Source organism: Danio aesculapii, chromosome 18 (genome assembly GCF_903798145.1).
Source record: "Danio aesculapii chromosome 18, fDanAes4.1, whole genome shotgun sequence".
Taxonomy (NCBI): Eukaryota; Metazoa; Chordata; class Actinopteri; order Cypriniformes; family Danionidae; genus Danio; species Danio aesculapii.
The window spans coordinates 55,861,799-55,878,648 of NC_079452.1; the positions used below are offsets into that span (position 1 = coordinate 55,861,799).

The 16,850-nt window shown below is 39.8% G+C and overlaps 2 protein-coding genes across 2 annotated transcripts; both read left to right on the plus strand.

Annotated features, from left to right (window-relative positions):
* The first annotated feature begins 393 nt into the window (after positions 1-393).
* On the plus strand, positions 394-10,631 carry six5 (SIX homeobox 5). The gene is made up of 3 exons (XM_056478136.1): positions 394-1,163; positions 6,084-7,555; positions 7,642-10,631. The coding sequence occupies exons 1-3, from the start codon at positions 472-474 to the stop codon at positions 8,343-8,345; spliced, it is 2,868 nt and encodes a 955-aa protein (XP_056334111.1). The 5' UTR covers positions 394-471; the 3' UTR covers positions 8,346-10,631.
* Positions 10,632-11,358: 727 nt separating this feature from the next.
* Positions 11,359-14,753, plus strand: six9 (SIX homeobox 9). The gene is made up of 3 exons (XM_056478507.1): positions 11,359-11,766; positions 13,312-13,475; positions 14,454-14,753. The coding sequence occupies exons 1-3, from the start codon at positions 11,359-11,361 to the stop codon at positions 14,587-14,589; spliced, it is 708 nt and encodes a 235-aa protein (XP_056334482.1). The 3' UTR covers positions 14,590-14,753.
* The last annotated feature ends 2,097 nt before the right edge of the window (positions 14,754-16,850 follow it).

The following is a 16,850-nucleotide window of genomic DNA, read 5'->3' on the forward strand; positions in this document are numbered from 1 at the left end:
AACTCGTGTCTGTTAACTTCCGGAGAAATAAAAAGAACATGAACAATTTAAAGGTTAATTATTACTGTAAAGTGTATTGCTTGCTGCTAATGTTAAAGCATTAACTTATGTAAAATAAAAGAAAACAGACATTTTTATAAAGCGTAAACAAAAACTGAAAGGTCTGCATGCGACTTTGTTTCATGCTATCCAACCTATAAACTATCCAAGACGTGTTTATTGTTTGTATCTCAATGTGAAACAAATGTGCTTTAAAAAAAAAGAGTATTGCACAACGGTACTGAAGCAGCAGGCCTGTAGTGTGTGTGTGTGTGTGTGTGTGTGTGCTGGTGGATGTAGATGGGGGAGGTTGACGAAACGCAGGGGCGTGACGCGTCTCTCTGCTGCAGCGCTCACTCGCCTACGGGAGAATGGGAGAGAGACACAGAAGGGGAGGGAGGAGGAACTTGAAGGAAAAAAGTTAAAATAAAAATGGCTTCCTTGTCTTTGGAGTCCACAGAACAATCTAAAAAAGGCCCAAAGGAGACCACGCAAAATGAAGCCAAAGTGAAAGAGGAGACGGACCCGGACGAAGTTTCGGAACAACTGCTCCAGAGCTTCCAGAACTCGGCGCTCAGTTTTTCCACCGATCAAGTCGCGTGTCTGTGCGAAGCGCTCCTGCAAGCGGGCAATGTGGATCGCCTGTGGAGATTCCTCGCCACCATCCCTCCTTCGTCCGATCTGCTACGTGGCAACGAGACCCTGTTGAAGGCCCAGGCTCTGGTCTCTTTCCACCGGGACGAATTCAAAGAGTTGTACGCCATCCTGGACAGTCACGACTTCCACCCGAGTAACCATGGGTTCCTGCAAGACCTCTACTTGAAGGCGCGATACAAGGAGGCTGAGAGGTCCCGGGGTCGCAGTCTGGGCGCCGTGGATAAATATCGGCTGCGCAAAAAGTTTCCTTTGCCCAAAACCATTTGGGACGGAGAGGAGACGGTGTACTGCTTCAAGGAGAAGTCGCGCAACGCTCTGAAGGAATGTTACAAGATCAACAGGTATCCCACTCCGGCCGAGAAGAAGAATTTGGCCAAAGTTACCGGACTTTCTTTGACTCAAGTGAGCAACTGGTTTAAGAATCGCCGACAGAGGGACCGGACCCCGTCCGGTACCAACAGCAAAAGGTAAACGTTCTTAATTGCGAGTTCACGTCTTTCAGGCCCAAAAGAAACATTCTTGAGCCAAACCGAGAGAGTAAAGCGGTAAACAAACCTCTTCTATGTGCGAGGTTTACACTAGGGCAACCCGTCATCTTGACATCTGAATAGAATAAAGCTAACAGTCTCATTTTACTTTAAGGCCTCCTCGGTGTGCTATAGATAAAGATAGTGTTGTATTTATTAAATATTTAAGTTATGCACATAAAAACTTTGTTAAAGCGTTTGTTTGTAAACAAATGGTTGATACAGTTGTGAAGGTGGGATGTTTGTCTAGATAGCAAACTCATTGATAAAGTGAAAATGACAAGGAGGTCTCAGAAAACTGACTGAAAGCATGTTGCTTTGTTGTGAAATGTGAGATAGGGGCGCCAGGAGTGGCTCGAGTTTCCTGAAATCCTGCACCACAGTATCTTTCTGTGTCCATGGCCTGTAAATCTCAGGACAGAGAGAATAGTGGATGAGATAAATTAAATCTAAATATTTATGTGATTTAAGGATGGGCTACTTAAACTGGACTGGAAGTAAGCCACATATAATCTGTGGACAAGTTGAATACAGTTTAAAACATTCTAATAGCCTCCGCTTGTGGTTCCGGTGTTTCACTCTTAACACCTGGGTTATGCTAAAATCATTTTTGTTAATGATATTGTTCTATTTGCAGATTTGCAAGACTGAAGCTAATTACTCTTATATGAAGCTGGCTTTGGTTTGGTCAATGAGGCATGAATTAATAATTCATCAATAATTAGAATTAGTTTATTAAGTTTATGTTAACACCAATAGAAACTATATAAGCTCTGTTTAGTATTCAGCCGGATATTTCCTGATAGCACCCATATTTTGTACAGATGTATATTAACAATATTTTTTATTGTGTTATATAATTAATTGCAAAAAAAACAACAACAACACCTGTTGTACAGTTTGTGTTTACACTGGGTGTTTATGAAGTAGTTGTGAATAGAAATGTCTGAATATGTTCTTTTTTTCTGTTATTTTTGATGCACGTTTGAGACAGCCTGCAGACTATGTACATATGGTGACTTGTTGATATGTTTAAAATGTAAATATATTATGGTCTGTGGTAGTTATTTAAGTATCATTGAGTAACTATTGTAGTTCCTAATTGCTAGAATTGTTGTTAAAAGTTTTCATATTTTCACTGCTCATTTTAATTTCAGGAATTTTGTTGTGTGCATAATAATCCTAATATTAATTTCAATTTTAGTTAAACTTTAAGTAAATGAAAATGACTGTTTTCTTACACATTTCCTTTTAAGTTAACAAAAGATCAGTTTATTCTTCTGCATGGAGTGAATGGTTTAGCATACTTCCTAAGCTATGCACATAGTCATTGGTATTGCAAGCATTTTTATACTTTTGTGTTCTGGTATAGCAGGATGTGTGTATCCTGGTATACCACTACACAGAGGCTACTCCATAACAACTGCATATACTTGACACAGAAGTATAAATGGTGTTTAAAGGAACACAACATTTTACATCACTTAGTGGAAAAAAATAACACTTCGGCTTAGTTTCATTATTAATCTGGGGTCACCACAGCGGAATGAACCGCCAACTTATCCAGCATATTGTTTACGCAGCGAATGCCCTTCCTGCAACCCATCACTGGGAAAAATACACACACACACACACACACACAACAGACAATTACACACACACACAACAGACAATTTAGCTTGTAGCACATGTTTTTGGACTTGTGGGGGAAACCGGAGCACCCGGAGGAAACCCACGTGAACACGGGGAGAACATGCAAACTCCACACAGAAATGCCAACTGACCCAGCCGGGGCTCGAACCAGCGACCTTCTTGCTGTGAGGTGATTTTGCTACCCACTGTTGCAATCGTGCTGCCCCACTTTTCTCATTTATTTTTTAGAAATAAATACACTGAAGGATAATTCACACAAAAATTCACCATATACTCACCCTTCAGTAGTTCCAAACCATTCTGTTAAACAAAAATAAGATATTTGAAAAAGGTTGGACACGGAGAGCCACTGACTTCAATAGTAAGAAGATACCAAATAATGCTTACTAAATAGGGATGCAACGGTTCTCCGTAAAAAAAAAAAAAGTATGGTCCCGTTGTCCTCCCACGATTCGCTGCGCCCTGTGATCCGCAGTTCAGAATATATATTATTAATATTAGTTTGTTAATAAAAACAATTGCAACAAAGCAGTTCCACGTTTGTATGATTTCCTTTCCCATCAATTGCACGTGCGAAGACCTGTCCAATCACCTATGTAAATCCGTTTCCTCACGTGTCGGTGTGTGCGTGTGGAGTTTCTGTGTTTCAGCATAGCAAGTGAAGGAGATGAAGCGTAAATGCGCAGATGAGGCCAAATCACAGCGCATTGCTGCCAGTGTTTCAACAGACACTCAAACCAGCCACAAAAACATAACAAATGCCATTTTTTTATTGTAGCCTAGATCAGTGGTCACTAACAGGCAGTGGTAGATTTAGGCATGGGCAATGTGGGCGATCGAGCTTCTTCACTTTTGTCTGCGAAGGGCCAGCACGATAGCGGTATCTTACAAGGGGCGGCATAGAAACTCAAAACCCCACCCGCTCTTCACTTTCATCCGCAAAAGGGCGGCACGCATGCTGGTATCTTACAAGGGGCGGGAAAGAAACTCTACACCCCCCTCCCCACTCTTCACTTTCGTTCGGGAAAGGGTGTCACAAACGCCGGTATCTTACAAGGGGCGGCATGGAGACTCAACACGCATGCCCACCCCTCCCCGTTATTCATTTTCGTCCGCGGCACGACCGCAGTTTGCCTAGAGCTCCAGTTAAGCTTGCGCCGCTACTGCTAACAGGCAGATTGAGGTCCGTGTCCAGACCCAGAACCGTCCCATACGGACGCGGACATGCAACAGGTCTGTTACTTCAGTCCCTCTCCTTCTGGGTGTTCTTCCGCACCCGATCACTCCCGCTATTCACTCCGTTTACCCACTGTCTGCTAGAACACTTTTCTTCTTGACTGACTGTTCCTGCTGAATTTGGAAACAAGACCCGAACGCTCTCTCTTTGCTTAAGTTTCATTCATTGCGATGGTGCTAAGTGAAACGGAGCTCTCTCGAATCATACCAAAATCATATAGAAATCATAAATAAAAAAGCATTGTTGCCTTAAGGCAAGCATAATGTAAACAGAAGTAATCAATACTTTAAAAGTTCTCAATTATTAAGATGTGTTGACAATTCAAATATCTGCATAATTGGTTGAGACTTTTGAGTCAAGATGTGAAACAGAAAAAGGGGAAATTTAAGCTTATTTACTTAAGCAATTTATTTGAACACACAATTTTCAAAATGCCCTACTTTTATTGAATTAATGCCAGAACATGCAAATTTACAGTCATATGTGTGAAGCTGTTGCATTGTCAAGTGTTTTAGACCCAATAAATATGTTTAATGTTATTTGAATTGTTCAATAGGCATTTTTTTTCTAGCAAAGAACAAACCATACCGCACCAAAACCATGACCCTAAAACCGTGAAACAAAACCGAACTGTGAGTAGATTGAACCATTGCACCCCTATTATTAAACATCATGCTTGGTCTGCTTTAGAATTCACTAATTTTATCACAAGAACAGGCTAGATACAATTTGCATATTTTGTCCTTGTTTCTAGTCAAGTAGCCTAACATTATATGTTCAGAATAAATGACTAGACAAAAGAGGGGCATACTTTCATTATTCAGCTGTCTTTTCTCTATTAAGCTAGCCTGTGTGCCCATGATATATTGCCTTGGCTAAACTTGAGCTAATGTTTCATGTCATCATTTTATGGATATTAGCGAGACTAACTGACAATATTTTCTTTGGGTCTTTCGTTAATCATTCCTCACCTCCACACTGTAAAGAAGACAATTGACGGAGGAATGTAATTCAGCCGATCATAATGTTCTACAGTGATAGAGGTCAGCTAGAATTGCTACGCAGATAGACTTCACTTTTACACCTCATTCTGCTAACGAGTGTATCAAATCGGTAGAATCCTCTTTAGAGTCGCATCACAGGCAGAAATGGCTTGTTCGGAGTAGCTAAACAAGAAACGTTTGTTTCATTGTAAGGTAAATCTGTCCACAGATCGCAGACAGAATATGCACTTAAATATACATATATTGACTTATAATTTTTAAAAAATTACAATGACCCGCCGACCCCAGATAAAAGGGCACTGTCCCTGAAAAAAGAAAAAGGGCAGGGGCTCAAGCAGGGGAGTTGTGAAATGAGCCTATTTCTAAACAAAGTGTGATGTTCCTTTAAGTAACAATTACTTTAGTTTTGGTTAAAAAAATAACATTGAACACTGTTTTTAGCTTGTCTTACAGGTGTACAATTTAGATGTGTATCAGTGACAGTATGCACAGCAAATTGGCAGTGGTCTAGAGCAAGGGTGTCCAAACACGGTCCTGGAGGGCTGGTGTCCTGCAAAGTTTAGTTCCAACCCCAATCAGACACACCTGGGCCAGCTAATCAAGCTCTTAAGCTGCGGTCACACTAGACTTTATGTTTTAACACTTATCACTTAACCACGCGAGACCAATTGAAAATCAAAACTTGACCTCTCTGGACAGAAATTTAAAATGGACTAATCGCTCACTTTTTTAAATGTCTAATCATCTTGTTTAATCCCATCGCTTTTCGCAGCGCCGTAGTACAGAATTTCGCAAGCTCAAACTCTAGTGTGACCACAGCTTTACAAGGCTTTCTAGAAACATCCTTGCAGGTGTGTTGAAGCAAGTTGGAACTAAAATCTGCGTTTGGACACCCCTGGTCTAGAGATTTCTGCTCGAGTAACAAGCATATCACTATTTAACTGAATGTAACATTTCTTTTTATAGTGAATCTGATGGGAACCACAGCACAGAAGATGAAGCCAGCAAGTGTGATCTGGAGGATATTACTGACAAACCTGCTGCTCAAGAGACAGGCAGCTCCAATGCTTCCCTCATATCTGTCCCTGGTGCTCCTTGTGGTACTGGTCAACTTGTTCTCAACAGCCCTGGGGGATTCCTTACAAGCCCTCATCCACTGCTGCTCAATGGGAGCCCTATTCTCTCAGGGGCAGGAACTGGAGTCATCATTAATGGGTTGACACTGAGCGATGGCCACACAGTCACACTCAGTCCTGTTACAGCTAATGCGCCATTGCTACTTAATGGGGCTCAAGTAATCTCCAAAGATGAACGGGGCATTAGTGATTTGGAGGCCCAGGGCAACCTGACCACTGTGGTTCTAAATCCACAAGCCAGTCTAACCAGCACAATACCTCTACCTATTAGCGAGGACACAAAATCAACCAGTAGCAATGTCTCTCCACTGGATTTCATCAGTCTTCCAGAGGCCTTAAAGAATACAGATAATACTCACCTAGTGCCTGCAATCTCTATGTCCTTGCCTGCCATCTCCACTTCTGTCATCTCTTCTACATCTCTTTCTTCAGGAATGCTGGCCCCAAATAGTATATCTGCATCAATACCTGGCTCTGTGAGTTCAGTCATCTCAAGTCCTATAGTACCACTACAGCCCACACAGCCACAGGAAATTGTTGTATTAGGAAAGGCTGAAGCTCTGTCTCCAACTTGCAGCTCTATCTCTAGCCCACAGGTGCTGTCTTTACCCCAGGTAGTGCCATCAATACAGGGTGTTCCAGTATCTCAATTGATGCAGCCACCATCTGGGACCACAGTATCATCCCGCCCTCAGCTTGTTCCAGTCTCCCCAGTCAACCCCCAGTTATCCCAAGTCTCCATTCCCCAGTTTCAGACACAGACTTTTCACATGGGTCCAAGACTTGCTCAAGCACAGCCTCAAAATGGCTCAGTCACATTAACTACCAGCAGTGCTTTAACACTCCCACAGATTGCTGATGGGCAAGTTACACAAGTACTTACACCTCAGCTAGGAAATGAATCTACTTTAGCCTCTCTTCCACAGATACAGACCTCTATGGGGACACAAATCATACCCATCTCTTCCCCAACTCAAGTTGTACCTATATCTCAAACCAAAGACTCAAGCCAAATGGTCCCCCTGTCACTGCCTCAACTTATGCCCGTATCATCCATTGCGGGAACTCCAACTGGAACCTTCTCCTTTCCTCAGGTGGTCCCAGCAGCTCCATCTCTATCCATTCCGTCCCATGGAGGTGCTTTCCAGATTCTAACATCTGGAGCTGGAACAGGTTTGAGTGTTGCCCAGGGACCAATACGCTTGAGCCCAATAGGGCCCCCTCAGAGTGTCCCTACCGGAAGCATTCCAGGTGTTCAACTTCTCAACTCTGGAGTGATTAAGCTCCCAACTGCCTCTCCAGGTAGGCCATAATTATTAACCAGAAGTGGAAAATTATTCTTGTTTGTTTTGTCTTAAATAAGATCTTTATTCTATGTTTGTCTCCAGGCAATATCTTGTTAGCAGGTGGCATCGGGAGCAACCCCATCCTAAGTGTTAAAAATGGCAAACTTATACTCACTATCCCAGCTGGCATTCAGTTTGCCAGCATGCCTGTCAAGTCCATCCCAGACAATTCAGTCTCAAGCAACAGTAACCTTGATTCGCAAATCTCTACTGTACATTCACCTGACAATCAACCAGCACCTCCCCTTATTGCTCAAACCTCAAATTCACTACAATCATCTCCTTTGGGGTTTGTTGGCTCCTCTGCACTTTATTGCAGCCCTGAGCCAGGGACCACTGCCAATACAACCCCAGGGGCCTCTCCTAACACCCCAGACTCTTCCAGCACTCCAACTCCTACAAGTGTCCTACAATCCCAGCAGGCTCTTAGCCCTGATAGCATGCTATCACTCAGTCCAATCTGTAGTGGAGTGGTAACTGGGCACCACCTTTCCCAGCCAGCCTGGAGTCCTGTCCCACTGTCCTCTTCCTCCGGTCTGACATTATTTGACATGCGTGGGAAAGGGGATCTTCCAGAGGACCCTGCTTTGTTGGGCCTGCCAGGAGGAGAGTCTCTCCTGTTGGGCACTCCTTCTCCGGGTGAGGATATAGAGAGAGATTCTCATCTGGATGAGGACATGGATGGGGATTCAAAAATTCTTACACAACTGCAGTCTGTCCCTGTGGATGATGACCTGGGATTATAACTACCTGCCTGTTGAGGCCATGTGCAACTAGTATTATATCTCTGCATGCATGAATTGCATTCAATCATGTCCCAGAAGTGGGAGGAACTATGATTTAGGACTTCAGATGTTTGAGTCTTTCCTCACTTCAAATGTTAGTGCTGCGTTTAGCATTAAGTAAAGTTGTTAATGCAAACCATTCTTAGATTTTAAATTCAGTTGTGAAATCAATGCTTTCAGCAAACTTAGAAGGTTTAATTGTTGTAGATGAAAAAAACTGAGGAAACATTTTGCTTAAGAAATTTGTGCACACAGTTTTCACCTTTAGGAATCTAAGTTTGTGTGTTTGCATGTTAACCATGTCTTTGATAAGAAACAGAGCTTGATACATTTTAGAAGGGCTTACACGACTCCCTCAGTGGTAAGAAGGCACTCGTATTTCAAAGCAATCAAGATTGTTCTACCTGGGACAGAAGAGCATGTGGGAATGCCTTCTTTTGTGCCTTACATTTTTGTTACTTGTCTTTTTTAGATTCAAGGACTCTAAACAGTGCTTTTATCTTTTAAGAATAAATAGGAATATTAGGTTTACCTTCTAGAGACCTAATAAGAGACACCTAGAGGTACATACATTTTTATATCAAGTATGAAATGAGTCCAAACATCAGCTGTCCTGTTTAAGTGGATCATAATAGTCCCTAGATGCACCAACAGGACCCTACACTGGGAGAGGAAAATCAGAACGTATAATTCATCGAATAATTCATAATACTCAGTGGAAGTTGAGACTTGTTGACAAATTAACCTTTAAATGTGACTCTGTATTGGATGTACTAGATCATCACTGCATGCATGGTTCAGGTGCTGTTTTAATAGTTCCTCTTTAAACATATTAAGCATGTGCCAGATTTCAAGATGGCAAGGTGCCTGGAATATGAACATTACATTTTGAACATGCAGTGAAGCACTCATATTATTTCTGTTGTCTTTTAGTCAATGTATACATAATCTTGCAGTATGTTCTTGATGGTGAAGCTGACAATGTAACCCCTGTACATTTTGGTAAGACCAAAAACGTACTGAGAACTTTATGTTGGTTTTCCACTCATGGATCTGACCCAGACATTCCAAACCTGTAACATGAGACTATATATATGTTCTTGCATCCAAAGGGAATTGAAGTACTGAATCGTCTATGCAACTGTTCCACATGATAACTGAACTCTTAAGATTTGTTTACTGTTGAAAACAGCCACTTCTTACACTACAAATTCACCATGTACTAATACAACGAAATGTTTCTTCTTGTTTTTGTCTTGTTCTACTTGTCCTGTTTATCACTTCTGTTATATATTTAACTGTGGAATTTCTACATAACTACAAAAATGCCTTTACCTACCCTTTATTTTAATCAAATGCAATTTAGTCTAGGTGATTCGAAGCTACAAAAATGTGTCACTTTTCAACACAGGTCATTATCACCATCAGACTAATTTGTTTAATGCAGAGTATGTCTCTGTATATTTTGCACATTTTATTGTTTTTATTCATGAAGCATTTACTCCCTTCTCCCCCCTGACCCTACAAAATCTGGTGCTATTTTTAAACCATTCAATCACACATTTAAGGCTTTTGTGAAACGTTAGGCCTGTGAGATTTTGCTATCTTTATGTGCACAGTAGCCTTAATTATACCTTTATACATCTGTTTATGTTAGTTTAACAATATTTCAGGCATTTATCAATCATTTCTGGGTCATTCTATGATAATCTTTTTATCTTTGTAGATTAGGTTTACACTCCATTTTGTGATATAACACAAGAGTTATTCTTTGTGTAGCAGCATCTATATTTCATAGATTTTTATGAAAGTGTTTGTATTTTACACATGTATGTTACATTTGAATTGTTCCATTGACTTGCCAAAGTTACCTTTTTCTTTCTTTTAAGCACCTGGACAATGTTTTGACTTTTTGGAAAGTAAGGGAATGACTGCGTGTGCATGTATGTGTTTGTCCCTGAGTATTGCTATTAGTCCTCCAGAATGTAATGATTACTATGTTAATGCACATGTATTTTAGTCATCCGAATTATATATGTTCGTTCTGTTCACTTTTTAATACTTTTGCTTCACGTAAAAAAAAACGAAACATTATGCAGCTGATCAAACCAAAGACGTTTTTTGATCATTTCATTTAGTAAAGGGAGCTTTCGTCCTTATTGTAAACAGCATCTCTTTTTATAGAGGTGTGTTTTGTACCTTATAGTTATTTTATTTTTTATATTCCATTTTGTGATATGTAATAAACATATATATAATGCTATCTACGTGTTCTTTGTCTCAAATGTTTGTAACCCTGTTTTCCCCCACCAACTACAAACCACCCGCGGTTCTCCTTCACATCATTACATGCATAAATATACTGTATACATTTCAGCCGTGCCATCTTTAACCAAATTGTCTAACAAATGCTGGAACCCTGATTTGATTAGGAAATAAGATTGCCTTCATATTTAAATAAACTCCTTTGTCCACCTGACATCTTCCTCAGGTAATTGATACAAATACAAACACAGTCGGAGAGGTTTGTGTATGTGTGTGTGTGTGCTGGTGCCTGTCTGTTTTTTTAACCCCTATGCTCTCCGATTACCTGCATGTACCAAGTTGTCTGGGCGGGTCTTTGTGGCCAGAGAAGGTAAAACCAGCTAAAAAAAAAAAACAACTGATACACTCATCGGCTGCACTTATTGGCTAACACGTCACCAGAGAACAAAAAGGACTATTGTGAGATCTCCATCACCTGAGAGTTTCTACATTGCATTCCCATCAGAAGGTTCTTCGGTTTCGCACACTTCTTCTGCAAATGTATTCTTGAGAGGCTTGCCGCCAAGTGGAGTCAAATACTGGATTTGAAGCGGGTCTCCGTTCTCTTTTGGGTTCCTCCAGTGTGACTAACTTGATTGATTTGATTTTACAACTTTCTCAGACAATTTCTCCTCATTTTGTGGGACCTTCCAGGACCTTTGTTGCAGTGATGGCGATGGGCTTCTCACCTGAGCAGGTGGCGTGTGTTTGTGAGGTTCTTCTCCAAAGTGGAAGCATGGATCGCTTGTCTTCATTCTTATGCTCTTTACCTTCAATTCCTACATCTTCCAACATGTATATGGGTTTTGGCCCGAGTCAGGAGAGTGTGTTGAAGGCACGGGCTGCAGTCGCCTTCCACCACTGCCGTTTTACAGAGCTGTACGCCTTGTTAGAGGGGAACGTGTTTTCCCCGAGCAGTCACCCTCTACTCCAGCAGCTGTGGCTCCGGGCGCACTACATGGAGGCTGAACTGCAGCGGGGCCGCCCTCTTGGGGCTGTGGGGAAGTATCGCATCCGCCGCAAGTTCCCTCTTCCTCGCACCATCTGGGATGGAGAGGAAACCAGCTACTGCTTCAAGGTGTTTAAGTTTGTTTAGCACATAAGTTTACTTCATAATTCTTCACAAAGTGAGTAGTCTATGGGCTAGGCCACTAGTCTAGATGAACAATCATGCTCCTGGAGGGTAAACGTCCAATGAAGTTTAGCTTCAGCAAATTTGCATGGACGTTCCATTTGAGCCTAAAGACCATAACTAATTGTGTGTTTAGGGTTGAAGGTCAATTTCCAGAAATAGGTTGACACCCATGCAAACTGTGGATTGTGTGTTATTAGTAAAAATGCTTTTAAAGAGATAGTTATCCCCAAAATGAAAATTTACTATTTACTGCCCCTCAAGTGGCTCCAAACCTTAGTGAGTTTCTTTATTCCATTGAAGACTAAAGATATTTTGAAGAAAGCTGGAAAACTGTAATCATTGACTTCTATAGTGGCAAAAACTTATTTTCCAATTCAATGATTACAGGTTTCCTGCTTAAAAATTTGCAGTTTTGGGTTTAACTATCCCTTAAATGACTTCAAATTCTTCAATGAACTGAAAATATGCATCAGTTACATTATGTTCTCACTCCAAACAACCAAAACTATTACGCACTTTAAAAAGGTTTATAAATAATAAAAAGATTATTAGATGTTTAATAAATATCATATTAATTGTATTATTTATAGTAATTACTTGTAATGAATAATACTAATAAATACCATTTCTTAGCATTTTCTTTTTGTGAAATTAATTCACCAAATTTATTTTGTGTATCCACAGACTGAAATGCACATTTACTTACTTTTTCCAAAATGTTTGGTTAAAAATGAAAACCTATCAAAAGATAAAACTGAAAAAGTTTAACATTTGCTTTATTTACATTATTGTAGCAACACACTTATTCCAATGTGGTCTAAATCTAAGAAATGTAATACTATCAAAATTATTTATTTATGAACATTTGTACAGCTGTATCATCTAAAAAGACAACATTTTAGCCATAGCATGGGCAGTAGAATAGAACTTTACTGTAGGCCCAATACATTTTTAAACTATACACTATTATTTTATTAAGAAATCTGTGTAATGCTACCTATTTAGTGTTTTGAACAGGGGCGTGGGGACGGGGGGATCTGTCCCCCTCACTTTTAGAGACAGACCATTTAGAAACAGGTGATTAATAATTATATGAACATATGAGCTCATACAGCCGTCCCCCCACTTTTAAAATGTCTGCTACGCCCCTGGTTTTGAAGCTGTTTTGTGAAAGACGAATTGTGTTTGTTAGGTTTTGCTAGAGTTATAAAAGAATCAGTAGGTCTGAATTGGAATATTTTTTGTAGTTTTAGTCCATTTCGAATGTTAAATTTACGTCCCAAATTGAAAGTATATGTAAGAACTGTCTGAAGAGATTTGGAAGAGTTGTTTTTATAAATTGGTCCTGCAGCGACTGTAAACAGTATGAGCATTGAATCCCGCATAGGCCTATGAACCACAGATTTAAGTTAGGCCTACCTGATGTTGTCTCGAAGTAGTCCTCTTGGAAGTGATAGCAAAAGCTTTTGTGTATTTTTTTGCTGGCAGGAAAAGTCTCGAAGTGTGCTGAGAGAGTGGTATTGCAGAAAACCGTATCCCTCGCCACGAGAAAAACGAGATTTGGCTGCAGCCACAGGACTCACTGCAACACAAGTCAGCAACTGGTTCAAGAACCGCCGCCAGCGGGACAGAGCTGCGACCAGCCGCCAGGGGTAAGACAAACTTCCCAAAAACTGCATCAACGAACGAGATAAAAGCATCAAAACATGGTAGAGTGATTTCAATATTCACATTAGCTTCGTAAGCTTTTTATTCCGATAAGCAAATGTTTAAAATTTTGTTTTTCGACCAAATTCAAAGAATACGGCTTTACGGCTGTACATATGATGAAAAAAATGATGTATTGTCCTGCAGCTAATGGTTGAAAATCCCTTCCTTGCCCGTTAACTTGTCAGTCAGCTAATTAGAGTAGCTAGTTTGCTAAATTTATATATATTCACTGACGTTTATGATTCGTATATCAGCCACAAATTGTATATTTCTCCATAACAAAAATAATAGGCCTTATATGGTCATTTTTTGCATGTCGATTATCAGTATGCTACTGTATTTGATTACAAGTAATGTCAATTACCAGTATTCTACAAATACACACAGATATCAAACAAATGAAAAATAAAATATTTTCAAGAGCATTTAGGTTGGAAAACATCTATGTAAGGAATAGGAATGGCATTTTAAAAGGTCTGTTTTACAAACAATTTAAAACATCCTAAATACAAACATCTATTTAACATCTGACAGGAGACGTCCAATAGATGTATCGCAGTAAGCATCTTCTAGATGTAAACACAAACATCAAATAGAAGTCCTGGGGTGTACATGTGATGTTGGTTAAAATCTCCTTTTTTTTTTAATTACAAAAAAACTTGATTGGGTCTATAAATATTGTTATGGACAAGAATTTAAACGGCTGAGAGCTACAGTTTAGACACTTTTTATAGAGCCTCAAGGAAATAATGCTCTTCTGTTCTTTCATTGGTTCCAGGCTGCCCTCTGCTGGATGTGTCAACAAACTGAAAAATTAAATAATTTTACTTCTACAAGAATTCAAACTTCAGAAATGTATTTCTATTGCTATTTAACCTCAGTATGACACGTTTCATATTGTATACCGTTTGTTCCAGCAGAACTTCAGCAGGAGTGTTTCTGAGTTCAGACGAGGAGATCTCTCCTCCAGGAAGCCCCAGAACACTGTTCTCCTGCTCCCAGCAGCTCTCTGCCCATCCACCTCCTCTCCGCCATTTGGGACCTGCACACTACTGAGTGCACTGGAACATAGGTCAAACAACAGCAACCTGATGTGCTGCAAGCATGTTTGTGTTGGGTTTATATGTGGGATTACAGTTGACTGAGAGCCAGTGTTCAGAACACATAAGATGTGTGGAGCCGCTGTAGAGTTTAATAATCTAGTGAAATTGTATCATTTGCGCATGTTTTTAAGGCCTATGACTATGTAAGCATTTTGTGTTTAAAGTATTCAGGCACAACAAATTGTTCCATTTAGAACATGTATAAAGACATATTTTAATGAATTATTTATACAATCAAGACAACACAGTTTTTTAAAATGTTTTTACTCAATTTCTGTACCTGAATACTGTTAAACTCCAAAGAAAACCATAAAGAACTGTTTATTTCTTCTTCATCTTTGCATTATTCCATTTATCTGTGATTTTATGCATGATCCACTCCCCTACCAAATCACCCCAATCAATCTAAATGAAAGAATTCTTTTTAAATAGAGCTATACAACAGAAAAGCAAAATATCGCACTAAATTTTTCCAGTATCAGTCAGCCCTACTAAATGACAAAACAATCTCACTGAACGATCACTCTAGAGCTCTGTTAAAACTGAAACAGCACTAGCAGAATCAACAGTGAATGGCGTTATACACTCACTGGCCACTTTATTAGGTACACCTTACAAATACCGGGTTAGACCCACTTTTGCCTTCAGAACTGCCTAAATCCTTCCTGGCATAGATTCAACGAGGTACTGGAAATATTCCTCAGAGATTTTAGTCAATATTGACATAACATCACGCAGTTGCTGCAGATTTGTTGGCTCATCAGACTAGGCAACTCTTCCCCAATCATCTATTGTCCAATTTTGGTGAGTCTGTGTGAATCGTAGCCTCAGTTTCCTGTTCTTAGCTGACAGGAGTGGCACCCGGTGTGGTCTTCTGCTGCTTTAGCAATCTGCCGCAAGGTTTGATGTGTTGTGCATTCAGAGATGCTCTTCTGCATACCTCAGTTGTAACGAGTAGTTATTTGAGTGACTGTTGCCTTTCTATCAGCTGGAAACAACTTGGCCTTTCTCCTCTGACCTCTGGCATCTACAAGGCATTTGCGCCCACATGCTCGGTTTGAACTGCAGCAGGTCGTCTTAACCATGTCTACATGCCTAAATGCATTGAGATGCTGCCATGTGATTGGCTGATTAGAAATTTGCGTTAACGAGCAATTGGACAAGTGTACCTAATAAAGTGGCCGGTGAGCACAGGTCTAGAACAGAAATGGGTTTTCAATAATCAAAAAAAAAAAAAAAAGATGTACTACAGTTGTACATTTCAGCTATTTCCCATATATTAAAATGTATGCTCTTTATTTACATTTTTATGAGCATAAGGAGCTTTCCTTAATGAGGATAGGGCATTATTTCACCCTTAATTTAATACGCTTTATATGTATGTAAAATCTTTCTAACTCTTATTTGATGTGGGACACCAAAACTGGATCTCGTCTCTGACACATCATATGTGTGGGTATGAGCATGCTGTTCTCTATTTTCTAAATCTTATTTATTGACCTTATTGTGAATAATATCCCATGCAAGTTTTTTTTAGCTACAGACATTGTCCTAATGACTAATGGCAAATTTACCCAATCATTTCACTTTCACATTCTCTACAATATTTCCAGTAATCTATTTCAATCAAATTTGCAGTGAGTGGGCTTGATAAACCTGTAGAAACTCTCTCTCTCTCTGAAACACCCAACCACCCCCCCCCCCCCACTCTAGAACTTAATTCTCTGAGCACTAACAGTTCCTTTATATAATTAGCCCTTCTTGTGTGTATCGATTCTTCATGTTAAATCGCTGAATGCCTCCTCAATTACAAGTTGCTTGGACAAAAGAATCTACTAAATTAGTGATTCCCAATAACTAATTTAGGTGCAATTAGGGGGGGGAAATCAAAGTCATTTTATTAAACCATTAGAATGACCATATTTTATCCAAAACTTACTGAAGAACAAAATAGTAATACTAACATTGTTAACATGTTAATTAGAAACATTAAAAAACAACATGCAAATAAAAATCCACCAGCATTTGGGTTTTTTTGTGACCCCTGGGGTGATATAATAATATATTATTATATTCTTTTAAAGACACAGCAATAGTGACAGATGCAGCACATTGATTTTATGGCACCAGGTTAAACCTTGACACCTTTACGGCACTCATTATAAAATAAAAACAGGCCAAAACTGAACAGAGGAAGGTGTCAGAGTGACAAAA

Bases quoted from the DNA above. Each gene is read 5' to 3' on its own strand.
- six9 (XM_056478507.1), top strand. From the start codon at position 11,359: ATGGCGATGGGCTTCTCACCTGAGCAGGTGGCGTGTGTTTGTGAGGTT. The intron at 11,767-13,311 runs GTGTTTAAGTTT...TTTTGCTGGCAG, and splicing joins AAACCAGCTACTGCTTCAAG to GAAAAGTCTCGAAGTGTGCT. The intron at 13,476-14,453 runs GTAAGACAAACT...TTGTTCCAGCAG, and splicing joins GCTGCGACCAGCCGCCAGGG to AACTTCAGCAGGAGTGTTTC.
- six5 (XM_056478136.1), top strand. From the start codon at position 472: ATGGCTTCCTTGTCTTTGGAGTCCACAGAACAATCTAAAAAAGGCCCA. The intron at 1,164-6,083 runs GTAAACGTTCTT...TTCTTTTTATAG, and splicing joins TCCGGTACCAACAGCAAAAG to TGAATCTGATGGGAACCACA. The intron at 7,556-7,641 runs GTAGGCCATAAT...GTTTGTCTCCAG, and splicing joins GCTCCCAACTGCCTCTCCAG to GCAATATCTTGTTAGCAGGT.